At 47.1% G+C, this 27,598-nt stretch overlaps 1 protein-coding gene across 1 annotated transcript; it reads right to left on the bottom strand.

Moving 5' to 3' along the window:
* Positions 1 to 8,532: 8,532 nt before the first annotated feature.
* Positions 8,533 to 20,666, bottom strand: LOC142291804 (izumo sperm-egg fusion protein 1-like). Its single transcript, XM_075336631.1, has 9 exons — positions 20,626 to 20,666; positions 20,391 to 20,405; positions 20,212 to 20,295; positions 18,323 to 18,370; positions 17,189 to 17,263; positions 10,928 to 11,028; positions 10,575 to 10,746; positions 9,158 to 9,320; positions 8,533 to 9,049 (listed from the first exon to the last, which is right to left on the bottom strand). Exons 3-9 carry the CDS (start codon positions 20,288 to 20,290, stop codon positions 8,983 to 8,985), a joined length of 705 nt encoding a protein of 234 aa, XP_075192746.1. The 5' UTR covers positions 20,291 to 20,295; positions 20,391 to 20,405; positions 20,626 to 20,666; the 3' UTR covers positions 8,533 to 8,982.
* Between the last annotated feature and the right edge of the window lie 6,932 nt (positions 20,667 to 27,598).

The following is a 27,598-nucleotide window of genomic DNA, read 5'->3' as shown; positions in this document are numbered from 1 at the left end:
GATCACGTGCAAGCGCTCCACCCATCTCAGCCTGATCCTGCACCTACACCTTCTCCTACCACAAGTCATGGCGGGGAGAGTACAGGCCAAGCTGCAAACCACCTCACAGTATCCTCCTCGTGCACTGAAGTCTGCGGAGAAGATCTCTGGGACAAGTCTTGTGCAAAAATATGCCTAGTAAGGGTATATCCCAAAGGTCACCCAGAAAGGGCCGTGAAGGTGTACAGCATCCTGGATGACCAGAGCAACAGGTCACTCGCCAGGTCTGAACTCTTCGACTTGTTCGGCTTAAAAGGAAATGCCTACCCTTACACGCTAGGTACTTGCAGCGGCATCTCAGAAGCTTGCGGAAGAAGAGGCAGTGGTCTCGTGGTAACATCTCTTGAAAATACCGGAGAGATACCTCTACCGACACTCGTCGAGTGCAATCAGATACCGGCTAACCGGGAAGAGATTCCGACACCTGAGGCAGCTCTTCACCACCCTCACCTGAGAACTATCGCCAGCAAGATCCCACGTCTTGATCATAGTGCAAAAATCCTGATTCTGATTGGAAGGGACATCCTCCGGCTACACAAAGTACGCCAACACATCAACAGGCCACACGATGCGCCATTCGCTCAGCGCTACGACTTGGGCTGGGTGATCATAGGAAACGTCTGCGTAGGCAAAATGAAGAGTCCTGAAGTGATCTCCTCCTATAAGACGCACATCCTCCCAAACGGTCGCGGCACTCACTTTCAACCATGTCCGCATCACTACGGGGTGAAAGAGAGGCTGAGCGACACCAGGTGGCGACAGCAGCCTCCCGACTGCGCGGACGCATATCATCTCTGGGATGATGACTTCGGGTCAACAGCGTTCGAGTCTACAAACAAAGACAACAAATTGGCTCCGATGAGAGAAGACAAAGAATTCATAAAGATTATGGATAAAGAGTTCTCTCAAAATGACTCTAACAATTGGGTAGCCCCATTACCCTTTCAGTCTCCAAGGCCAAGGTTGCCAAACAACTCCCAGCAAGCAACTGCAAGGTTCTCCTCTCTAAAACGCACCTTGAAAAGACAACCAGAGATGGAGAAACGCTTTGTCGAGATTACGCAAAATATCCTCGACAGAGATCATGCTGAACGGTACCACATTCCCACCGAACAAAACCCAGCTGACCAAGCAATGAGACTCACTGCAGCGGCCAAACTCGGCGACATGTGGCTGACACCTCCAAGTATCTTATACGAGGAGACCTGCGATAACTACGCCGGCAACATGTACGAGCTGGTGGAACCAGAATCTGACAAGGAAATTAGACCGGTCTTCTCCGCTCGCTACACTTCAGTGACATCAAAACAGAAGTTGAGACCTCATCGCTTCGAGCGCTTCTCAAGTTGGTCATCTGAGGTACGAGCCGTAGCTTGTCTTATTCACATTGCTAAAAATCTCATTTTTTTATTATAGTACAGTTGGAATAAATTTGTGAATTTTCACTTTTTATATGATGCATGCCAATTTCAGATCGTGCTGGTTCCCCCCTTTTTTTCACTGTTTCACCGACTACAAGTCTTCAACGTGCCATGGCTGGCACATGTGTGTGATTCGTCCAGTCACCAAACTCGTGCTACTTTTACCAAAGGAGGACGTTACATGAACTAACTTTGTCGTTGGACACTGCCACGGCGGGGAGCGTACCTTTCCTTACCCCTGCTGTATGGAGACACAACTGTTCGTGTCTAATGAACCTTGAACTTTTCCTTTGGATTAAAACCTTACCGTTGGATTATTGGGTTGGAGGAAGAGTTGGCATGTTTGCGGCTTCCCCAATCTGAAGATGGGTTTGTTGACTTGTGAAATCATATGATTTCAGACGGGGAGTGTTGTGTCCCATGAATGGGAACAACCTGTTGTATATAATTCTTGCATTGCATATTTTCCTCCTATCAGGAAATTCCTTATTGTTACTAGGTAGATTAGACTGTATGAAGTTTGTCCCTATGTACCTCCCTTAGTTGGCTTCTGTATAGAAAGCTCCTCCCTTCTCCTTCAGTTTAGTCTAGAGGAACCATTGCTGAAGAGACATGTCTAAAACCCTGTACAGATTATTCCTTTTCATCTGCCTTTACTTTGTACTTAATACAAGATTCTAGAAGAAAACTACAGCGTTTCTCCTTGTCTTTCTACAAGTCATCGTTGGGCTGAGTTAACACTATCTGTGGAAGCCGGTAGAGTGAGTAAAATCATACAGTTATCTAAGGGATTGATAATTAGAGCGGTTGGATTCATTGCTACCAGGAAGAGAGAGAATAGATATATTTATCACCAAGTACTGAATTGGCTTATTTATACAGTGTATTGTATTGATGATTGTTTTGTTTTCATTTACTGTTTTTAAACAGTTTTTTCAATAAAAATCTAATTTTAGCCGAATACTTTGTTTTTTATTAGTGTTATAATATGAATTAAGTTTGATATGTTATGTACTTTGCTTACAAGGTATTGTGTTCAACAATCCCCCATGTATACAGCCCCCATGTATGCAGTCACCCATGTCTCTGTATACAGCCTCCATGTCTCCATATACTGCCCCCTCCATGGATACAGCCCCCCATGCCTCCGTATAGTGCCCTTATGTATCGGTATATAGCTCCTCCCATTTCTCCATATGAAGCTCCCCAATGTACACAGTTCCCCCCAAGCTCTCCCTCCCCCACAAGGGTATACAGCTCTCCCCCTCCTCCACAAGGGTATACAGCTCTCCCCCACAAGGGTATACAGCTCTCCCCCTCCCCCACAAGGGTATACAGCTCTTTTCCTCCTCCTCCACAAGGGTATACAGCTCTCCCCCTCCCCCACAAGGGTATACAGCTCTCCCCCTCCCCCACAAGGGTATACAGCTCTCCCTCTTCCCCACAAGGGTATACAGCTCTCCCCACTACAAGGGTATACAGCTCTCCCTCCCACAATGGTATACAGCCCTCCCTCCCCTGCAAAGCAGTGGCGTAGCTAGGGTTTCAGCTCAGGGGGGGCAAAACATCTGAGTGGGCCCCTTACCAGGTAACCATGATAACTACGGTGGCGCAGACTAATCGTGGGTATAGTGGACCTCGGCAGATGACACTGATGTTACCGCTATATGGTGACTATATAGTGGTAGATATCGGTGCTGCAGCACATACAAGAGATCACAGTGCAGTTATAGATGTTGACTTACTGCTGACGTTCTTTCGGATGGAGTTGTTCACCTTTTCCGTCTTTTCCATCTGGCCCAGACCGACATGACAACTTCTTCCAGCCACAACTCATCTACAGAAATTACAACAAAGATATATTTGACTCCTCACACTTCCGGCACCGAACCCCATCTAATCCCAACCTGCACAAACTCCTCATCCTGCCGTCACCGCAATACTGAGCCACTGCTGCCGTGTGTGTCCCTATTACTGCACCTGCTGTGTGCACAAAAACCATGCTCCTCTTACTGCCACACATAATAATGCCACCACTGTGCTCCCACATAATAATGCCACCACTGTGCCCCCCACATATTAATGCCACCACTGTGCCCCCCACATAGTAATGCCACCACTGTGCCCTCACATAATAATGCCACCACTGTGCTCTTTACATGGTAAAATGCCTCATTTGTGCCCTCTAAATGGTAACATTTCCCCCTAGAATATATTAATGACCTGTGTAAGTGCCCTAGAAAAGGTGCCCACATATTGTTCCTAGAAAGTAATAGAGCCCCCAGTGTGCCTTTCACGGTCACAATACCCTGACTTCCCCTATAACAATAATGGTTCCTAAGTGTCCACTTAACATTTAATAATGTCCCTCCCATGTACAGCTCCCCTATACACAGTATGAAGCCCTTATACCTCCCCTATACACAGTATGATGTTCCCATGGCTCCCCTATACACAGTAAGATGCCTCTACCCCTTCCCTATACATAATATACCTCTACACCTCCCCTATACACAGTATGATGGGCCTACAGCTCCTTACAGACACCCGCGTACAGCCGTATACACATACACACACCTGCGTACAGCCGTATACACATGGACACACCTGCGTACAGCCGTATACACATACAGACATCTGTGTACAGCTGTACACACATACACACACCTGCATACAGCCGTATACACATACAGACACCTGCGTACAGCTGTATAAACATACAGACACCTGCATACAGCCATATACACATACAGACACCTGCGTACAGCCGTACACACATACACACACCTGCATACAGCCATATACACATACAGACACCTGCGTACAGCTGTATAAACATACAGACACCTGCATACAGCCATATACACATACAGACACCTGCGTACAGCCGTACACACATACACACACCTGCATACAGCCATATACACATAGACACCTGCGTACAGCCGTACACACATACACACACCTGCGTACAGCCATATACACACACATATATACAGACACCTGCGTACAGCCGTATACACACACATATATACAGACACCTGCGTACAGCCGTATACACACACATATATACAGACACCTGCGTACAGCCATATACACACACATATATACAGACACATACACAGATATAGTCACATAGAAGTGTATACATATTTAAAAACATTCACATACAAATAATCATACACATAGACAGACACAATCCTATACACACAGACACATACTGGAGGTGCTTTTTACTTTTGATGATTGGGGACACTTCTCTCTCGTGCAGCCACAGACTTGTTATATGCCATGGTAAATCCCTCTAAGCTAAAGGACCTGTGGTGACGTCACGCCCATGTGATCAGAAGGGGCGGGACCTCAGCAACGCAGGTGATGACAGAAAGAAACTCCAGGTGTCCTGGAGTTCTTTATGATAGAAGCGGGGACCGAGGTAAGACCTCCAGATGGAGGGTGCAGGGGGGCGCAGGGGGAGAGGGGGGGCGAAGCCTGCATGATTATAGTGGACGGGAGGAAACATGGCCACGCCCACTAACAAAGCCGGTCACGCCCACTACCCAGTCAGCTTCTAATCACTGGGATGCAGCCACAACACTGGATGGAGGCAGCGCGCGCTGCATGACGTCATTATAACGCACGTGGCCGCGCACTGTGCATGCCAGCGGCCGGGTCTCCTGTACTATGTGGCAGTCAGCACTGTCTGCGCCTGTCAGTGTGGCCGGCCACATCTTAGCACAAGAGACACGGCCGCGCGCAATTCACTCTGCACGGCCATGTGTGTTATAATGAAATTATGCAGCAGGCGGCCCGCGGCCGGCCCTCAACAATAGCTGGGAAAGCAAGCCTGAGGGGCAATTGCCTCCCCCCCCCCCCCGCCCGGCGCTGAGTGATGACGTCACCACGCCGGGACTTTGTGTCCTGCGTGTGCGCTGTCATCAGCAGCAGCGCAGGGAGATCATGTCTCCTCCGCACTGCCGCAGAGGTTAACTATATCGGCGCGCTGTGCACGCCGATATAGTTAATGGTATCGCAGCTCCGGGTGGGCCCCCTCTGAGCACAGGGCCCGGGGCGGCGGCACCCTCTGCCCCCCCGCTAGCTACGCTACTGCTGCAAAGGTATACAGGTCTCCAATGTCTCCTTAATCCTTATACTGTTCCCTCCCCCAGGTGTACAGCCCTCAGTGTCTGCGTACAGCTCCCCTCCTGCGTATACAGCTACCCCCGATCTATATATAGCTAGCTGGAGTCATGGGGGGTTAATCACCGTGGCGCTGCAGAGTTGAATATTGGCGAGTGCACGGCAAGCTGAAGGTGCATGATGCTCGGGAACCACAGGATAGGAGGCGTGACAGGACAGGAGGAGGCGGTCTATGCTAGTTCTTGGCGTCTAGTAATATTTATCCTCTAGTCGGCACATGGCGTTAATAAAATGGCGGCCACTGCCCACAGTGCTAGGGGCCCCCTTAGAAGATCTTGTGGTGGGGACCCCGGGGCTGGAGCCCCGCCTGCCCCGCCTATAATCCGGCACTGGTCAGCAGTCGGGTACCGCAGGGATCTGTGCTAGGACCAATTCTTTTTAATCTCTTTATTAATGACCTTGTGGATGGGATTGATAGTAACATTTCAGTCTTTGTTCACCACACCAAACTATGTAGGATACTAAAAACTGACCTTGATAGTACAATATTTCAAAATTATCTGGATAAGATGTCAGAATGGGCAGACACTTAGCAAATGAGATTTAATGCTGATATATGTAAAGTTATATAACAAAATTTCAGGGAAACAGATGGAATAGAAGAAAATATTCTCAGGCCACTCCAAAATTGCATATTAATCAAAGATAAAAGGGGGAGTACTAAAGGGCCATACATGTTATATAAATAGAAATGGAGACTCCTTGTGGTACAAAATAAAAAGTTTATTTTATAATCAATCTAGACAAGGAGACAAACATCATAATAAGTGGTGAAAATACATAGTGCAGGAAAAAGAAAGAGTCCCAGAAAAAGGTTCCCAGACCATGGGCCCCTGCCATAATAAATACAAATGAATAGGTCAGCAGCATTCCCATAACATTATGGAGAATAATTCCAATATAAATAGGTAATAAATAGACTGCCACTTACCCTTCAAAAAAGTGAAGAACTGCTTAGGCAAATGCCACGGCAGAGTTCCAGTATAGGAAAAGGAAGCCCCAACGCGTTTCGCTACGTTAGCTTCTTCGGGGGGCAGTGTAATCCTATAGCTATGTATACATTAAATGGAAGTAAACTCGAGACTACAGAACAGAAGGACTTGTGGATTCTGGTTACAAATAAGCTGAGCAGCAGTGCATGTGACGCCCTGGCCAGCCAGGTAGTCACAGATAGGGCCCCGCATTACACCTGTCCCTCATAGGTAACATTCAGCCAAACATTAAAAACCCTAGTCACACCCCCAGAGCTTGATGGACACACCAGGGGGCGGAACCAGGTGGTTGGAAGACGCCCACTGAGGAGTTCAGAAAGCCTGGGGCGGGAAAAGTAACAGTTCAGTCAGTTGCATTTCAGAGTTCAAGTTGGAGAGGTGTGTGGGCTGGAGCTGTGTGCAGCTCCAGCGGAGGAGAAAACCCAATTTGACAGGTGCCAGGGTAGGAGCCCTGGTACCTCTGGCTAGGAGGCATATGGAGGCCTCTGTCTGCAGGAGCCGGGAAGACGGCTCGGTGGAACCATGGTGGACCGGGACAGGGTAGTAGCCCGCCGGTACCGACCCGGGGAACCGACTCGGAAACTGGAGCACAAAGGGGGTACTCAGACCCTGAAGCTAGGTCCAGAAGCTACTGGGGGATAGCTAATTAACTGATTGTGGCAAGGACTTGAGGTCCTGTCCCACCCAAAGTCCCAACTGAAGACAACAGCCCAATGAGGGGGATAAGCAGCCACCGCCACGGCTCAGAAATCCCACGGGCCAGTGTCTGCGGGCAAAGGGCTCCTTAGGCGACCACAAGCCGGGAGCGGACTCCTGAAGTTGCAAGCACAGGTAGTCCAACATCCAACTCAGGTGCGGGAGAAAGACAGAGACCACCAGCCGGGTGGGGGACCAGACTGTGGCTGGCTGCGGGCACCGACCACCATCACCTTGGTTTACCAGAGACTCATGTGTTTACTAATAGTGAGTACAACAGCACCCTCTGGCCGCCCATCTCACTGCACCGCCAAACACCCCCAATGGGTCCCGAGGCCACCATCGCTACCCACGGAGGGGTTAACAATTTGCTGCCAAACATCTCCCCCAGGTGCCCCATAACTGCAGCGGTGGTGTACACCTTCGCCACATCCCGTGGGTGGCGTCACAGACTTAACGCGGCTACGGCCATACATCTACGTCCCCAAACCACAAACCCCCTTTAGTTGAAGTGACCGCGAGACCCCCGAGTCCGGAGACCCTCGAGCCACCCACAGAAGGTCTGGATCCGAGTGGCTCGAGAGCAAACAAAATTTTAGGGTGTATAAAAAGAGAGATTATATCCCATGATCCCAACATATTATTACACCTCTATAAATCACTTGTAAGGCCACATTTTTGGGCTCCACATTTTAAAAAGAACATTCATAATTTAGAGTCAGTTCAAAGGCGGACATATAGATTATTAAAAGGAATGGAAGCCGTCCCATATGAGGAGAGGTTAAAAAAGCTGGATTTGTTTAGCTTAGAAACAAAGACGTCTCAGAGGAGATCTCATTTATATGTATAAATACATGTGTAGGTCAATATAAAGGACTGGCACATGACTTATTCCTTCCAAAGTAATACTAAGGATCAGGGGGGCATTCACTGTGAGTGGAAGAAAGCCGATTCCGGCAGCTAAATCACAAAGGGTTCTTTACAGTTTGGGCATTCCACAATCTGACTACTCTATCACAAAAGGTAGTAATAGCAGATACAATAAGAGCTTTTAAAAAAGGTTGGATGATTTCCTCAGTACACACAACATTGTCAGTTAGAAATGATTTAATGACAAAATAATGTTATATAATTGATATTTATTCAGCGCTATTAATTCCACAGCGCTCACAATCCAAAGTTCCTATCAGTATGTCTTAGAGTGTGGGAGGAAACCGGAGAACCCGGAGGAAACCCACGCAAACACGGGGAGAACATACAAACTCCTTGCAGATGTTGTCCTTGGTGGGATTTGAACTCAGAACCCCAGTGCTGCAAGACTGCAGTGCTAACCACTGAGCCACCGTGCCGCCCAAATGTATAATTGATGGAGGAAGGTTGAACTAGATGGACCTAGGTCTTTTTTCAACCCATGTAACTATATAATAGGGTACGGTTCCACTTGCGCATAGCTTCCGATGCGAGAGCTAATGACCCTCTGCTGCGAGCATCAGCCGAGGGTCATGGGACAGATGGACACAGCCCCATGGTTTTGCACTAGAGTAAGATCAATCCGATGTTTTATCGGTTTGCACTCGTCCGTGCAGAACGCAAGTGGAACCGTACCCATAGGATGGTGCTTGATTGTTCTTCATATTTCATACTATACTGGTTCTAGAGTCTTGTTCTTTCATTTTCTTGAACCGGTATACACAAATACAAATGCTGGAAAAAAAAACCAGTATGTATGTTATTTTATATCTGTTATTTACATAACTCTAAAAACCTCATCATAATTATAATTATTACTTGTATACTATGAAGGGTACATACCATATTCCAGCAATCAATAGGATGGTGATGCCGCCGGCAACCAATATTATTTTGAAGGATTGTGTCTGAATAAATGGCAGCTCCGGCGTAGTGATGTCAAGCTCATTAGGAAGAGTAGGACGAGGCTTGTATCTTCCGGTCGTCCTTGCAGGTCCTTTGACAACTAAGTTAACAAAAATCTTTATTAGTTTATTTCATCTAAAGAATGGTAACTTATAGAACATTAACCCCTTCCCAATACAGGATGTGATTGTACATCCTACTAATTAACGGTCTCCATGTATGTAGCGAGTTCAGGAGCTGAGCCTGCACCGTACGCAGGAGATGTATGTATCAGTGTCAGCTATAGTGAGTTTTGCTCTCTGCTACTTAACAATTTAAATGCTGCTGTAAATCTCAGTCCCTCTGCGACATAATCACAGACTATGGGTTGTCAGTTATTTCAGCCTTGGGCGTTGGTATGTCCACAATGGCTGCCATCTCAGTCCTCCTGCACACCCCAGCCTTCAGCTGAGCTTCACAGGTGAATGTCATTTTTTTCTACACTTCAATAGAGTACTATCACAGCATATAGAACAAGCAATGAAGTGATTGCAGTTTCATATGCACTAAGGGGACTAAAAAAATAATAATAAAAATAAAGGTTTTTTTAATAAATAAAAAAATATAAATAAAATTCAATAACCCCTATTGCCAATGTGAAACTGAAAGAAAAAAAATAACATATGGTATTGCCACATCTGTAAAAGTCTGATCTATCAAATTATACAAATAATCCATAGAGTACATGCCATAAGGAAAAAAAATCTGAATGCATGTCAAAAATTGTACTCCAATCCCGTATTAAGATTTCTGGCATAGGGAGTGTCACAGCTCATCATGGATTAGACAAGCTGTGGCGTCACACTCCTGTCCCGCTCAGCTCTGCCCATTTTGGTAAAGCTTGAGACACTGGCGTGAATACGCCAAAAGGCACACAATTTTGGTGCAACTCTGATGTTTGCCAAAATTTTGTGACTTTTCAAACCTTTTTTTACACATTTTTTGAGTAAAGGCTTTCATGAGTTGGGCCTAGATCTTTAATCCGTATAATAATCATCTACAGAGTTATCTGAATCCCATGTATCTAAATATTAAGACTCAGCAGTGTCAGTGATAATATATCTTCTGAGTCCAGCATCACAAACTTCGACTTCTATTATTAGAATAAAATGTGGTGTATACAGCAGACGCCAGATTCCCCTATTTTGCCTCCATGCGTTTCAGATATCAAGCATCCTTAGTCATGAAGTCGCAGTTTGTAAAGATGGACTCAGAATCTTCTTCCATTATCATTAGTCCCGGCAGAGCGGATCCGAGCTCCAAACGAGAAAACTAGCATGAGCTGGACTTCTTCTTTACTATAATATATCCTCACCTTTCACATGATAGATGATCTTACTGACTGGCACGTCAGACTGCAGAATGGTAGAACACATGTACATGCCTTCATCTTTCTTCTGGACGCCCTTCATCTCTATATAGGGCTCCTCAATCACTTTAGATTCGAGTTCAATGAATGGAGAAAAGGGAAACACGCTGGAGAAAAGCTGAAAAGATACAAGTCATAATGTTACAATGATTTATTATCAGGATTATTTCTATTATTGTCATTATCATTGGGGAACTAATCCCCGAATTTATGGTTGTATGTACAATGATAGAAGTTATTTTCATAATCTAATCTCTGATTTTTACCCATATACTTTAGGTAATCTGTCTTGTACTTACCCTAAGAAAGTTGTTTTTATAGGGTTGCCCCAGCAGGGAATGCCATGGAAAGCTACAATCCAGGATTAGATCTTCATCCTCTGCAACTTCTATATTCCTTTCTACATTAAAAAAAAATAACAGAAAACTTTAGAGAAGTAATTGTGTAGCTATTCTGTATCTGCATTCACAGGGTGACTGTACTTTCAAGTCATTTTTCACAGTAAATTGTCCATGGCACTTGAGGAATAACGCTCTATCTGGCCATTATGACTTGTGTCCTGCATGTTACACTGATCGTCCCCTATACAGGCTGTTTTGTAATTTGCAATCCCCTCTGAGCTGGTGTGAGGAGACTGGGTGCTGTGATCTCTCCTATACACAGCACACAGAGAACGAGGGATGGATTCCTGCCCTCCATTTTTTATTGATCATACAGAAAGCAGCAGGGGCATGTAGGAAATTATACTGCAATACTGAACTGTGTAGATGTGACTCAAGCTCCGATGTGAGGTAAAAGGCCTGACAGCTCAGTATGATGGTTCTGTGGCGCCCCTGACCTGGTCAGGCACCACTGAGTACTGCACCCATGCTGGGGACAGTACAATACAGGTAATCCAGAAGGCTGACAGGGGTGTGGAACACAGGCGCATAGTGATCAGGTCTCACGCATGTACCTAAGAGAGGACCCCTGGGGATCCCAGGAGGGGGCAAAGCCTATACCTCCACTGGAATAGTGGCAGGGGGTTAAAAAGCCTCCATCTCCTCTCAAGGGGTGTGGTGGAGAGTCTGGTTGCTAGGTGGCGTAGGCAGACACAAGTGGGGAAGGAAAAGAGAGATAGGAGGAGTTAGTTAGAGCTGGGAGCTCGGACTGAGGTGATGTCAGCAGAAAGAGCAGAGATGGAAAAACCCACCAGTGAGTCGGTTAGAGCAGAACTCCAGAGGGCTCAGTGAGGAGCAGACCTGTGGGGCTGATGCTGTCTAACAGCGCCCGCGCAGTGACTACAGACGGGGGAGAACGGTCAACTAGAAGTGCTGCCTGAAAGCCAGCTTCAGCTAGAGAGTGCACGGAGTGGGAAGTAAGGAGACTTCTAGAGAGCACCAGGCCCAACCGGGCGGCAGATCCCGAAGCGAGGATAGATTCACCTTTCCCTGCTAAACCTGCCGGTGTGGGGCTCTTACAGCCCACACCACAACAACCAAAAGCCGCAGCCACGTAACCGCAAGTAGGGCCCATAGGTCACAGGAGGCAAGAGGCTGGAGTGGCCTGGCCCGGGGAACAAGCACACGGCAAAACAAGAAGGGGAGAGAGGCTTGGAGCATCTTCCCTGGGTGACCCCCATAGGGACTCAAAGTCGGGGTCACCCCAAACCACCAAGGGCTAAGGAAGGCGAGTTTGTAGTCACCCTCATACAGTCAGCCGGAAGGATACCTGGTTCCCACCTGGTTCATCCCAGCTACGCCCGGGTTACTCACCCTGCCACCTGAAGTGAGTAAAAACCCTGAAAGACACTCTGCCTGTGTGTGGTCATTCTGCGACTTGTGGTACTACAGCTTTACAAAGGGCCCTGGGGCTTGCCTCACTCTCAGGAGGCTACTACACCCGACTGCACCCACCATCAGCCCCAGGCGTCCTCTAACCTGCAGTGGCGGTCCCCACTGACCGCAATACTGAGAGTGGCGTCACGATCAAAAACTGAAGATTCCCTACCTGTGACCAGCACCAGCTACGTGGAGTCCCTGAAGGTATGCACTGATACAACACCGGTGGGGCTTCACATCTGGCGTCACGAACAGGATAAGGACTAGACCTGTTCAGACAGGTGACCATGTGCCTGGGCGGTCCGCTTGAAAAATTGGAAGCGCCGCCATATTGCCACCATGAAAAGCGCGCTGAAAAACAACAGCAGCCCGCGCTGGAAGAAGTTACCGCCCACGAAGAGGTGTGGCTACCCAGAGATCCCCTGCAGAGTTCTGACCTTGCCAGCTATGAGAGTGGAAGCGTCGAGAGACGGCGGGAAGGAAAGGAAGCCACAAGCCTGCTGCTGGGAGAGGAGCTGCTGAAAGAGGCAGAGCAGAAACTGGACAGCTTGTTACAGGAGGCAGCGAAGAGTCCACTGCTGGGAGACCGTGCAGAAGACGGCGCAGAAGAAATGGCGTCTGACCGCAGGAACCCAGAACCAGGCTCCGCTGCCTGGTGGTACCGAGAGCTGGCCCAGTTTTGCAACCGGCTGGAGACCCGGGTCGTGGAGCAGATTCGGGAGGAACGGATGGAACTGCAGGAGCTGACCGCGGCGGTTCGGGCCTATGAAGGGAGAGCTGCATGCCGAGTGTCAGACAGGACGGCGACGACGCAGACCCCGATGCTGCCACCGGTGGGTGAGTCAAGTGATGCCCCGGCCAGTGCAAGTGCCCCGACCCCTGCTGCCACGTCCGCGGTCCCTGAAGAGGCGCCCGGCGCGGCGACGCTGAACCAGGCCGCAGCCACGCCAGGTGCGGCCCGCCAAGCCCCGGCCGCCGCAGCGATGCCCTGCTCGGCCCACCAAGACCCAGTCCCTGCAGCGATGCCCTGCCCGGCCCGCCAGGACCAGGCCGCCGCCATCCTGGGCGCGGCCCGCCAAGCCCAGACTGCTGCAGCGACGTCCAGCCCAGCCTGCACAGAGCCTCCTGCAACAGCGACACTGATCCAGGCCGCCGCCATCCCGGGCGCGGCCCGCCAAGACCAGGCCGCCGCCATCCCGGGCGCGGCCCGCCAAGACCAGGCCGCCGCCATACAGGGCGCGGCCCGCCAAGACCAGGCCGCCGCCATACAGGGCGCGGCCCGCCAAGACCAGGCCGCCGCCATGCCAGGCGCGGCCCGCCAAGGAAAGACTACCTCAGCATTTACCCCGGCCTGTAAGGCCAGAGCAGACACCGCTCCCCGGTCCACAGAGGTCCCTGATAGGCAGCCCACGGTGGGTGAAGACCCTGCATATTGGCAGATGAAGGCTGATCTGGAGGCCAAATTTCCACAATGGCTGGTGAGCCAATACATACCCCCTCCGCATACCCCAAAGAGTCTCCTGCTAACTCCTGCAGCAGCTACACCAAGGAGTCCCTCACCTGGGCCGGCCGAAGAGCAGCCATCCCCGGCACTGCCACAGCTGGAGTGCCAGGAAGAACTAAGGGGGAGAGGAGGCCAGGAAGCAGAAGGGTTGACTCCGACTCCAGTGTCACCAGTAGCAGTTGTGTATTCAGAGCCGGAAATGCTGCCATACGCCCGCTGGGACGAGGAGGACCTGACCCCCTCTGCAGAAGAAGAGCTGCCTAAGAGCTTCACCTGGGAGCCCACAGGCATGGATCCAGCCCGCAAGACACGGCGCAGAAGAACACAGTTTGCTCCAGCACCACAGTCTCCTGAACAGAGAGCAGTCACCGCCAGAGACCTAAAGGAGAAGCGTATGTTGAGAGAGTCCAAAGCCCAGGCTAGAGGACCCCTGTGTTATGGCGTAGTGGAAGATTTCAACTTGAAAAGTGGTTATGGCTTCATTGTAGCACCAGGAATAAAAGAAGGGATATTTGTAAACCGCAGAGATGTGAACGCTCATCTGCCAAGAGGACACCCTTGCAGAAATCTGAAAATGGGAGATTTGGTACAGTTTACCATGCACCAAGGTGAAAGGGGATTGTACGCACTTGATGTAACCTTACGTCCCAGCAAACCCTACAGCCATCCCATGCCACAAGAAAGACAAGAAAGACAAGAAAGACAAGAAAGACAAGAAAGACAAGAAAGACAAGAAAGACAAGAAAGACAAGAAAGACAAGAAAGACAAGATAGAGATAAAGAACCAGATGTAGAAACAGATGAAGACCAAGAACGGAAAGATAAAGATCCTACAGATGAAGAAAGAGACAAAGAGCAAGAAAGTCACAGGTGCCAGTGCCCTACGTGCCCTCGCCCTAGTGAAAAAGAGGAGTAAAGTAAAGTACAGAAAAGAAGTTTTGACCAGTTAAAGTTTGAAAAGTTTTGTTTTGCAACGTTAAAGAAATGCGCCCACAAAAACTATTGTGAGAAACAAACTTAAGGCTATGAACTTGCTATAGCCACAAACTCTCGCAGTGTAAATAGTTACACCAGTGGCACCACCACCAGGGCCAGCCTGTTTAGGGGCTTGGCTCGTCTGCAACCAGGGGGGCCCGTCCGTAGAAAAGGGCCTTGGCTCACCTGCGACCAGAGAGCACGCCTGTTTATGGGGCCTTGGCTCACCACCACAAAGAGGGTACCTGGTCAGCACCAACTGTGGAGGCCGCCTCTGCATCCTGCCAGAAGAGGCTGACGGCGCGGATCCACCAGGCCAGGTATACCCTGAAACCACCAGCCCATGTAAGCCGCCTCTACATCCTGCCAGAAGTGGCTGAAGTCGCGGCCAACGGGAGAGGAAGATTGGAGGAAAGGTCTGGGGAAGTAGATGGCCCAGACCTGGTTACCAACAGGACCGGTGACCTGCCTCCTGAGGGGGTTTTGGGTGGGTTAACGGACTTGTGGGTGGAGGGTGGTGATGTCTGATACCTGGTGCTTTTAAATGTTTTACATGTTTTAATGTTTTATGCATTTTAAAATGTTGTCTTGCAGCCCGAGGACGTGCTGGTGATAACTAAGGGGGAATGTGGCGCCCCTGACCTGGTCAGGCACCACTGAGTACTGCACCCATGCTGGGGACAGTACAATACAGGTAATCCAGAAGGCTGACAGGGGTGTGGAACACAGGCGCATAGTGATCAGGTCTCACGCATGTACCTAAGAGAGGACCCCTGGGGATCCCAGGAGGGGGCAAAGCCTATACCTCCACTGGAATAGTGGCAGGGGGTTAAAAAGCCTCCATCTCCTCTCAAGGGGTGTGGTGGAGAGTCTGGTTGCTAGGTGGCGTAGGCAGACACAAGTGGGGAAGGAAAAGAGAGATAGGAGGAGTTAGTTAGAGCTGGGAGCTCGGACTGAGGTGATGTCAGCAGAAAGAGCAGAGATGGAAAAACCCACCAGTGAGTCGGTTAGAGCAGAACTCCAGAGGGCTCAGTGAGGAGCAGACCTGTGGGGCTGATGCTGTCTAACAGCGCCCGCGCAGTGACTACAGACGGGGGAGAACGGTCAACTAGAAGTGCTGCCTGAAAGCCAGCTTCAGCTAGAGAGTGCACGGAGTGGGAAGTAAGGAGACTTCTAGAGAGCACCAGGCCCAACCGGGCGGCAGATCCCGAAGCGAGGATAGATTCACCTTTCCCTGCTAAACCTGCCGGTGTGGGGCTCTTACAGCCCACACCACAACAACCAAAAGCCGCAGCCACGTAACCGCAAGTAGGGCCCATAGGTCACAGGAGGCAAGAGGCTGGAGTGGCCTGGCCCGGGGAACAAGCACACGGCAAAACAAGAAGGGGAGAGAGGCTTGGAGCATCTTCCCTGGGTGACCCCCATAGGGACTCAAAGTCGGGGTCACCCCAAACCACCAAGGGCTAAGGAAGGCGAGTTTGTAGTCACCCTCATACAGTCAGCCGGAAGGATACCTGGTTCCCACCTGGTTCATCCCAGCTACGCCCGGGTTACTCACCCTGCCACCTGAAGTGAGTAAAAACCCTGAAAGACACTCTGCCTGTGTGTGGTCATTCTGCGACTTGTGGTACTACAGCTTTACAAAGGGCCCTGGGGCTTGCCTCACTCTCAGGAGGCTACTACACCCGACTGCACCCACCATCAGCCCCAGGCGTCCTCTAACCTGCAGTGGCGGTCCCCACTGACCGCAATACTGAGAGTGGCGTCACGATCAAAAACTGAAGATTCCCTACCTGTGACCAGCACCAGCTACGTGGAGTCCCTGAAGGTATGCACTGATACAACACCGGTGGGGCTTCACAGTTCTGTGTCTCCCTCTGCCTGATTTCTCTCCGTGCTCTTAATGAATCAAGTGTGTCTCACGTGTTGTGGGCCTCTGTGTGCTTTGCTACAAATCTTTCTCTAGTCAGCGACTGGAGTAAGAATTGTGGTGTTAAGTATGCTACAGCATATGATTAATTAGATGATTAGGCATCACCACACCCCACCCTGCCCAGACCCCAACCCAGCTCTGCCCATTTTGAAGGAACTGACCAAAACTGGCATAAAAATATGAAAACCCTAAAAATTGTTGCACATCCTGAAGTGCTGCAAACATTTTGTGACTTCAAAGTATTTTACACCAGATTTCTGACATTACCACTATAATTAATCAGGTCCTATAGCTAAAAGTAACTGGTCGTATTATAATGTCTCCTCACCTCCACAATCTATAGTCTCCGAAATGTGAATTTCCTGGTCTCTGCAGGGAGAGCACTTATGTCCGGTCTTCAAATCTGATAAAGAAATAATTAAATCTGAATTTAGCATTAAATAGACCCTTATATTCTGCTTATTATGGAACCTGCAGGATCCTCATTATTAGGAATCAAATTCATGTACATTGTAAGATTATCTGCCATGATCTCTGGCCTATTGGAAGTCTTCTGAAGCTGTAATGTATAGTGAGCACTATGCGGCTTGTGTTTTACCACACTGTGTGCACAATTATTAGACAAGTGAGTATTTTGACCATATCATCATTTTTATGACAATTACCAACTCCAAGCTGTATAAACTTCAATGCTTATTCTATTAAGCCTATCATTTGTGTAATGACGGACGCTGTGGTCTAAGGATACAACACCCTTTATCAAGGTGTGCAGAATTATTAAGCAGCTTGTTTCCCTCAGGCGAAAAGGGCCAAAAAGGAGATTCAGCTGACTCTGAAAAGTCAGCCATTGATAAAAGTCTTACAGAGGGGTGCAGCAATCCTGAAATAGCTAAGAATGAAATCAGTCCCTCCCTGCACAGTGTCTGGAGCGCTGAGGTAGGGGCTGCCCAAAAAGTGTCCATAGATTAAGAAACCGACAGACTCCATGGGTAGAAGACTTATGACGGCTATTGAAGAAAGGATGCTATATTGGTCACTGATATTTTATTAATGGCAGAAATATATTATTGTACAAATGAAAATAAACAATTAAGATGGGAACATTTAGATTTTTCATTGTTACATAATTTTACATTCTAATATATGCCAATAATTATGTACACATATATTCTCCTAAAAAAAGAAAAACCTCACTTTTACTTTCCTAAATATTCAGATTTCAGGTTTATTAACCTCTTGAATTGACCAACAGGCACTGTAGATGTTCAATAATAAAAGGAATCACCAAAAGAACAAATTCCCTAATAATTGTGCACAAAGTGTAAAGCCCGGACTGCGGCTCGGCTGTACAGATCACATTGTGGCCAAGGGGCTGAGTCACATCCAAATCTGAGGGCTGCGATTCAGATAAAACTTATCTCTATATAGTAATGTATATATAGGAATATAGGATAATACTTACCAGTACATTTCTTGTCCATGCACACACAGCTGCATCTATCAAAGTACTCTGTGAAGAAAGGAGAAATCATACAATAAACCCCATCACCCAGTCACAGGAATCCTGTCATTTCTGTAGAATGAGAACCTTATTCTAATATTGAAAACCTCTCCTGAAATATTGTATTTATAGATATGAAATGAACGATAATGGGGGCCATATATCAGAGTATTCTCTCCATCCTGCTACTGTATCTAATCAGCTCTCCAGATAATATTTATTAGTAACACTAATCAGTTCAGGCGCTAATTATATTATGTTACAGAATATAAATGTATCTCTTTCTGTATTATAGTGCTAGTGGTAAAGACCCCAAACAGTGACACCCACAATGTGTGCCCAACATACACAGAATCCTATTTATATGCAAGTAACCAGTCAGCGATCACAATTTTCTCCTGGCAGATTACTTTACAAATATTTTACAAATATAATTTACATAAAGGACATTGTCCCTGATTCACCACGACCAGCGATGTTCTTGTGGCGCCCTAGCCTAGCCAGGTCGTCACAGATAACACACAAACACCCCACCCCCATTAGACAGGGACACCAGCCAAACACAAAACTTTTGTTGCCTCCCTCCAGGGTCTGATGTCCACACCAGGTGGGGCGGAGCCAAGCGGTTGGCCCCACCCACCGAGGAGTTCACAGGCCTGGAGGTGGGAAAATTGACAGTTGAGTGTTGAGCAGTGAAGAGTGAGGAGTGAACACTTGGGTGCCTGGGTTTGTGGCCCAGACACTGACAGCAAGGTTGGCAGATGGTGGTGGCCGTCTGCAGGAGTGGTGAAGCAACGCGGAACCGTAGGACCGGGGTCGGGCGACGGCCCGCCGGTACCGACCGGGGAGCGAAGTGAAGCCAGCACACACAGGCAGGGCCATCGGACCCCGACCAGGTTTGGAGCCCCGACAATAGTCAGATCCGGATGTGACTGGAACCCCAGGGGTTTCCTAACAACAAAAGTCCGAATTGAAGGCAACCGCCCACACCGTGAGGGTATACAGCTACCGCCTAAGGCTAGAGACCCAAGGGCCAGCGCCTGCGGGCAAACGGGCTCCTCCGGTACCCATACACCGGGGAGCGGACTACCGTTGGGGATCCATAGTAGTCAAACGGGAACATCAAGGTGCAGGGAAAGACAGCCACCATCACCTGTCCGGGGAGAGACACTGCAGCCGGCTGCGGGACCCGTCCATCCAGCCGTTTGGTTTACCGAGGACTTTGTACATTTCTTACTGAGTGAGTACACTCGTGCCATCCGGCACCGCGCCGCGCTGTCCCTGCAACCCTGCACCTCACCAACCCTGCCTCCCCGTCACACCACCGGGCCCCGGGACCACCGACCCCTACCCACGGAGGGGGAAAACAACATCCCAGCTGCTCCCTACCATCACTTCCGGGATCCCCGTCACCAGCACTGGTGGTGCCCATCTGCACCACGACCCGTGGGTGGTGTCACGGACTAAATCCCCCAAACCAACCACCCCTTTCACTCATGGGCGAGGTGCGCCGCTCTAAATGAATTAGGAACATCTGACAAGTGTCGTGCACCTTTATGCTCCTTGCCACAAATATTACTTCAGTCATGACTGCAGTAATATATATCTGGCCTAAGAAACATCAATTAGACAAGCTGTGGCATCACGCGCCCTCATCCCATCCTAGCTTTACTCATTTTGGAGGAACTGGTGTGAAAACACCAAAAGTCGCAAACGTTTTGCGCAACTACAAGTTGCTGAAAGATTTTGCTTCTTTTCAACTTAATTTCACCAAGAATTCTGGTAAAATTACTATGAATAATCAGGGCCTATGTATTTTCTCTTCCTAAAAAATAAATCTAATAAAGTACCTTGATTTACCGGTAGGCCCCCGGCACAGATGATCTTTTCATCCAGGCAGGTATCACAGTGGACATAGGTTTGCACCATTAAACCTGGGGAAATGCACATACAGTATTAAAACCTTGTAATAATATAGACAATAAGAAAATCAATCAAGAGGCTGAAATCAAGTATAAAATGTACTTACCACAGCTATTAGCACCTGAAAAAATGAGAAATAACAAATTAGTGAAGCTTTTGGTTGTCAGACTCATGCAGTAACAGTAATGTACAGAACTGGCCACCATTACAGAAATATGATGTAGGGTAGGATATAAGAGTGATGGTATGACTGGTGTCTGTGCGGAAACCTATAGTTTGTGTCTCTACTCGTATTTCTACATGAGGCTGTGAAAGGTTTGTAGTATTGTATAAGAACTTACCTTGTTTATTTGGGCACCTCCCTTAAAAAGAGAATGAAGAAATGCAGAATTACAAATTAAACAACAATAGGGCAGAGAAACAGTATTTAATAAAAATGACTACCTGACATTGCAGAAAAGTCAGGATACTAAGTAATTATATTCTATTACTTTCAATACATCAATATTGGGAGGTGAATGAATAAATGTAACATGGGAAAATGCTTCTATCTATTCCAGGCACAGCCTGGCTCCACAAGAAGAAATATTTCACTTACTGTTGTTAGATTCCTGCACTATTTTCCGGACTGTCTCTTTAAGCCTTTGGAAATGAAGTCCAACAGTTTGCATAAGTTGGACGGCTACAATATATAAGGAGAAAGAATAATGACAGATATTACAATCCCCTCATCTATTAGTGTTTGCTCCCACCTCAGCCCCTAAAAACATTAATATCAATTTTGCATTAGTAATAGAAACTACATTTTCATCTTCATGGAAATGTTTAATTTACCTGTAAAGTCCATTTCGTGAATCAAATCCACACATTTTTTATATTCTGATGCTATTTCTGAGATGGCATAATGATCTGGAATTAAATAAATACAATTATTACTGGTGTCATAACTATCTATCTATCTATCCATCCATCTATTATTAAAACAGTTAGGAAAATATAGTATATACAATAGAAATGAGAGACTTACCGAGCATCACAATTTCATCTTCAAGATATTTGATGATTTCTCGCTCAGCAGATTTGGCAAATCGCTTGATGGTCACGAAATCATCGATGTCTTCATTGATTTGGCTATTGATAAAAGTTTTGAACTGTTCCATAGCCTTTTTCCCTCTGGAGTCGCATTCAATGCAGCAGAGAGATGGTCCAATGAATAACGATATTAGCAGCAATAAAAGCCACATTGTGGTCTGGATAGAACAAGACATTTTCTAAAAAAAAAAAAATTAGTGAAATCACTAAAATCGCTTCCAGTAGCCACTAGTCGCTAAGGTCGCAAAGAAACAGAACTGTATCCTCAGAAGAAGAAAACAACACTGATAGAGTTTAGAGCCTCAGACACGGAGTTATTGGAATATGTCTTTATGACATCACAAAGTGAGAATGTTCATGATATCATAAGAAATATGCAAATAATGCTCAGTGACACCTGAGCCATTAGAAAGCCAAGAGGAAAAATTATAATTATCATACATTACATAGGTAAATACCTTCCAGAAACACATGAGATTTCAGAAGGATTAAATAGCATGTTCACACCATTTCCATATTAGATATGTAGAAATCTTAAACCTTAAATATAAAGTATAGAACTACAATGGGCAGATCAGATCACTGGAAATACACTTTAGACTAAGGCGGGCTTTGCACGTTGCGACATCGCAAGCCGATGCTGCGATGTCGCACGCGATAGGCCCCGCCCCCGTCGCAGCAGTGATATCATTGTGATATCTGCCGTAGCGAATGTTATCGCTACGGCAGCTTCACATGCACTCACCTGCCGTCCGACGTCGCTCTGGCCAGCGACCCGCCTCCTTGTTAAAGGGGCGGGTCGTGCGGCGTCACTGCGACATCACACAGCAGGCGGCCAATCGGAGCGGAGGGGCGGAGATGAGTGGGATGTAAACATCACACCCACCTGCTTCCTTCCACATATTCTACGGGAGCCGCGGTGACGCCGGTAGGAGATGTTCCTCGCTCCTGCGACTTCACACACAGCGATGTGTGCTGCCGCAGGAGCGAGGAACAACATCGGACCGTCGCGTCAGCGTAATTATGGATTATGCCTACGCTGCACCGGTGATGCGATTACGATGCTTTTGCGCTCGTTAATCGTATCATCTAGGATTTACACACTACGATATCGCCTGCGATGCCGGATGTGCGTCACTTTCAATTTGACCCCACCGACATCGCACCTGCGATATCGTAGTGTGCAAAGTGCCCCTTAGAATCTAAATTACATTATAGCATTTTAACGTACATAGTAGATATGAAGCCTGTTTATATAGTATATGCATATGACTGTTGTCTATGTTTACCTGTGTATAGCTTGTATAAGGTTTAGAGTTTAGTTACATTTGCGTATAAAATCTGCAAGTGCAATGCGAGAAAAAAATGGCATTGCACTCGCACCAATGTTAAACAATAGAACAGAGCACATCTGCTAGTATTCACTCTACAAAATTTGGCATACGGGGCAAATCGCGGCATGCTAGGAGTGCCTGCATGGAGCACCAAAACAAGTAAATGGGGGCAAGAAAAACACGTGACACACAGATAGCACATGGACAACACATGAAAAGCACATGGACATGCGTGCGTGATCTGCTTTTAACATGAAGTTTTACATTTTAGATTGATGAATAGGTTAGATAGGATATAGATAGACAGATAAAAAAGGAAGGAACATCACATCAAAATAGAAAACTATGACAGGTGCAAAGCCCCTAACAAACCTTAAATCCTTTGGCAATAATATAAGCAACAAAATGGAGGCAGCATAAATAGATAAATAGACAGATAGATGTGAAACACATATATAATGTCCCACTGTCCCAAAGTCCCAAACCCATACATATTCAAAGCTTGCACCCTTTAGTGCTTTTCATGTGGTCCTAAAGGGGGTTTAGCCTTGTCTTTAGCCACAAATTCAATAATTTAAAAAAAATGACATGAAGTCATTTTGGAAGCCAACTAAGGTAAAGCAGACAGCTGCAGTCTGCTGGTAATCCAAAACAGCGGTCACCCCTCACTGTTGTTTAAATTTATTTATAAAATTAAATGAATTATTAAAAAAAAAAAAAAAAAAAAGAACAACTTAGGGTCTCCCACAAATTGCATCAACGGCCAAGGTGAAGCTGACAGCTGGGGTCTCATATTTTCAGGCTGCGGGAGGCATTTTTATTGGGCCCTCCCAGCCTAAAAATAGCAGGCCGCAGCCACCCCAGAAGTGTTGCATCCATTAGTTGTGCCAATCCTGGTGCTCTTCCCGTTGCCCTGATGCATTGGCAAATGAGGTAATATATAGGGTTGATGTCAGCCGTTACTTGACAGCTGGCTTCAAGCCCTGGTATTAGTAGTGGGTAAAAGGTGAGCAAGTAAAGGTTTGAAAATTTCAAAATCATACGATCCTTGGCCAGTTCGGATTAGGCTTGGAAATCCAAACATTTGTCCCAAAAGTCATCAATGCTCAGTTTTGTTTTGTAACGGTTTGCAGCTTTTCTAATACTTTACTATTATTTTGACTACTGTAGAGGTGCTGTATAATGAGCAGGGGGACGTGATTGATGAGGAGAAAGGGTGAGGAGAGGTCAGAGAAATGACGGATTTTATTTATTATTTATTTTTTCTTAACTTTATGTATGGCAATCAGGGTGCAGAAAACATCTACAAGGTTCAGACACAAGGGCTTATGTCATTGGATGCCTAAGTCGCATGTCCCTCTGCATATCAAATGGGGCCATGCGGTGAATATGTGGACATACGGTGTTATTCTGCATTTAAATAGGGCCAAATTTTTGTTCCAGCTCCAAAGTACTATTTCTGCTTTTATATAGGGCCAAATCTGTGCTCTAGCTCGAAATTGATATTTCTGTTCTTATATAGGGCCAATTCTTTCCTCCAGCTCCAAAATGCTATTTCTGCTTTTAAATAGGACCAAATCTGTGCTCCAGCTCAAAAGTGCTATATCTGCATTTAAATAGTGCAAAATCTGTAGTCCACCTAAAACTTCCTATTTCTGCCTCTAAATAGTGCAGAATTTATAGTCCGCCTCCAAATTGCTGATCCTGCATCTAAATAGTGCAAAATCTGCAGTCCAGTTCCAAATTGCTAATTCTGCATCTAACTAGGGCCAAATATGTGCTCCAATAAATACTGATTAATTATTCTGTGCTTCTACCTCAGTATCCAATCAGAGATGAAAAGAGTTGTATTCTTGTGCAGGCCTTCAACACAAATAGTAATTTTTTTTAAACTTATTTATTAAACAACCAAAATATAACAGGTATAAGTTGAAGAAATAGAAAGCATACACATACAAGAATACAATAAGAAGGAATCACAACATGAATAGCATAATACAGCCTGATATCGAACCATTGCAAATTAATAGTGCTTCTATCCAGCATGAATAAGCTGTGGATCTGAAGTACCTGAAGAAGATAAAACAACTAAAAGAAGAACTAGAATAACAGGGTAACCTCTTCTGCCATTGGGCACCAACCTTAAAGCATTTGAAACAGACCCGAGTTCATTATTAACAGAATACATCTCATAGGCAGAGAAGGAAAAGAAGCAACATGATTAGGTGGATGTTGTCAGGGTGGAGGAGTTCCACATCTTCCAGACCTTAGCAAACTTTTCAGGACATCCTCTATTTTGGTATAAAATCCATTCAAATGGAACCATTGTATTGACTAGCTCTATCCAAGCACGAGTAGTTTGGTGAGAGTTGCCCATCCAATGTAACGCTATGAGTGTCCTAGCCATAAAAAGAGCCTGCCATAGCAAAATCTCAATGTGATGAGTCCAAGACCCCTCGTCCATAACTATGCTTTTATTTAGTTACAGCAGGGTATGTTTTCACAATTTTTTCCTTGGTTTCTCTTTGTCTCATGGCCAGTGTGAACATGGTCTCACAGGTTCCATGTATACCATCTCATACTCCGGTTCACTTTTTTGTTTTTATGTAGTTTTTTTGTATTCAGTACAAACAGGGAGTGGCCCCCTTCTCAGCGAGCTGGACATTTCATTCTGTGAATCCCCCTGACTGTGTGTGTCCTGTTGGGACCCGGTCGCTCTCAGCCCTTAGCCACATTGAGGCCTATTTTAGACCCATGGTAAGGTCTTAATATTAGAGAGTGTAGGTACTATCCCAACTGGGTACACCTTGACGTTTGGTGGGATAGCTTTATGCTTTTTTTGATCAAAAACAGTGTTTACTAAGTACCCTATGTTTATATGCACTATGCTTTTATTTAGTTACAGCAGGGTATGTTTTCACAATTTTTTCCTTGGTTTCTCTTCGTCTCATGGCCAGTGTGAACATGGTCTCACAGGTTCCATGTATACCATCTCATACTCCGGCTCACTTTTTTGTTTTTATGTAGTTTTTTTGTATTCAGTACAAACAGGGAGTGGCCCCCTTCTCAGCGAGCTGGACATTTCATTCTGTAAATCCCCCTGACTGTGTGTGTCCTGTTGGGACCCGGTCGCTCTCAGCCCTTAGCCACATTGAGGCCTATTTTAGACCCATGGTAAGGTTTTAATATTAGAGAGTGTAGGTACTATCCCAACTGGGTACACCTTGACGTTTGGTGGGATAGCTTTATGCTTTTTTTGATCAAAAACAGTGTTTACTAAGTACCCTATGTTTATATGCACTATGCTTTTATTTAGTTACAGCAGGGTATGTTTTCACAATTTTTTTCCTTGGTTTCTCTTTGTCTCATGGCCAGTGTGAACATGGTCTCACAGGTTCCATGTATACCATCTCATACTCCGGCTCACTTTTTTGTTTTTATGATTAGGTGGATGTTGTCAGGGTGGAGGAGCTCCACATCTTCCAGACCTTAGCAAACTTTTCAGGACATCCTCTATTTTGGTATAAAATCCATTCAAATGGAATCATTGTATTGACTAGCTCTATCCAAGCACGAGTAGTTGGGTGAGAGTTGCCCATCCAATGTAACGCTATGAGTGTCCTAGCCATAAAAAGAGCCTGCCATAGCAAAATCTCAATGTGATGAGTCCAAGACCCCTCGTCCATAACTCCAAAAACACAGAGCAGTGGATCAATGGTTATAGGGAAAGAGGTCAGGGAGGACAAAATTGAGAAAACCTCCAGTCAAAAGAAAGCGATCAATATACACTAGCATAGATAAAAGATCTTTAGAAAAAGTATTTCTAAAGATCTTTTACTGTATGCTAATGAGCGAGGGCACTAGTCCCCTGGGCGTTAGTCGCCCCTGGCGGCCGAGAGGTGAGAGATCATCGATTGCCACTGCATATTCATTAGCATGTTAGCACGCCAGCAGGGGTGTACTAATATGTTAATGAGGGTCGACTGGTCGGGGAACTAACACACAGGGGACTTGTCCCTGCACTCATTAGCATACAGTCCTGGAGGCGGGAAAAGGGTGGCAAATCAGTTGGAGAGATAGAGTTTGAAGTTTGAGAAGTGAGGAGTGAAGTGGTAGAGGAGCAGACAGAAAGCGGTCCGGGTGTGTGGCCCGGACGGTACAGCAAGGTTGGCAGACGGTGGTGACCGTCTGCAGGAGAGGCCGATTGGAGCGAACCGAAAGGACCGTGGACGGGCGGTGGCCCGGCGGTACCGGACCGGCGAGCAAAGAGAAGCCAGCACCAACCGGCAGGGCTTACAGACCCCGACATGGCTAGGAGTCGCCGTCCAATTTGTCAAATCCGTTAGCGATGGGAACCTCCGGGGTTTCCCAGCAGCCAAGTCCTGATAGAAGGTGACAGCTCAAACCGTCAAGGGAAACACAGTCACCGCCAAGGCTAAAGTTCCCAGGGCCAGAGCCTGCGGGCAAAAGGGGCTCCTTCAGCACCCATTCAAGCTGGGGAGCGGGTTACCAGTGGGAACCCATTGGAACCGTACACACTACACAGGTGCAGGGAAAGGCAGTCACCATCAACCTGCTGGGAGGAGAAACACCGCAGCCGTCTGTGGGACCCGTCCATCCAGCCGTTTGTTTTACCGGAGACTGTGTATTCGTTACTGGCTGAGTGAGTACCACCGTGTCGTGCGGCACAGCACTGCCCCCGCGACCCTGCACCTCACCAGGCCCCGTAACCCGCCTGCCATCCATCCTTACCCACCTCACCGGGCCCCGGGACAACCAACCCCTACCCACGGAGGGGAGACCCAACATCCAAGCTGCTCCCAGTCATCGGTCCCGGGATCCCCGTCCAGAGCAGCGGTGGTGTCACAACCTCACCACAACCGTGGGT

This window comes from Anomaloglossus baeobatrachus, chromosome 1 (assembly GCF_048569485.1).
Source record: "Anomaloglossus baeobatrachus isolate aAnoBae1 chromosome 1, aAnoBae1.hap1, whole genome shotgun sequence".
In the NCBI taxonomy this organism is placed as follows: Eukaryota; Metazoa; Chordata; class Amphibia; order Anura; family Aromobatidae; genus Anomaloglossus; species Anomaloglossus baeobatrachus.
Note: the sequence above shows the minus strand (reverse complement) of the source record. Positions and strands in the feature narration are given on the sequence as shown.

Coding starts and splice junctions, on each gene's coding strand:
- LOC142291804 (XM_075336631.1), bottom strand. CDS start 20,290: ATGGTGCAAACCTATGTCCACTGTGATACCTGCCTGGATGAAAAGATC. Junction 18,371..20,211: donor GGGCCTACCGGTAAATCAAG/GTACTTTATTAG, acceptor CTTTCTTCACAG/AGTACTTTGATAGATGCAGC. Junction 10,747..10,927: donor ATAAAAACAACTTTCTTAGG/GTAAGTACAAGA, acceptor GTATCTTTTCAG/CTTTTCTCCAGCGTGTTTCC.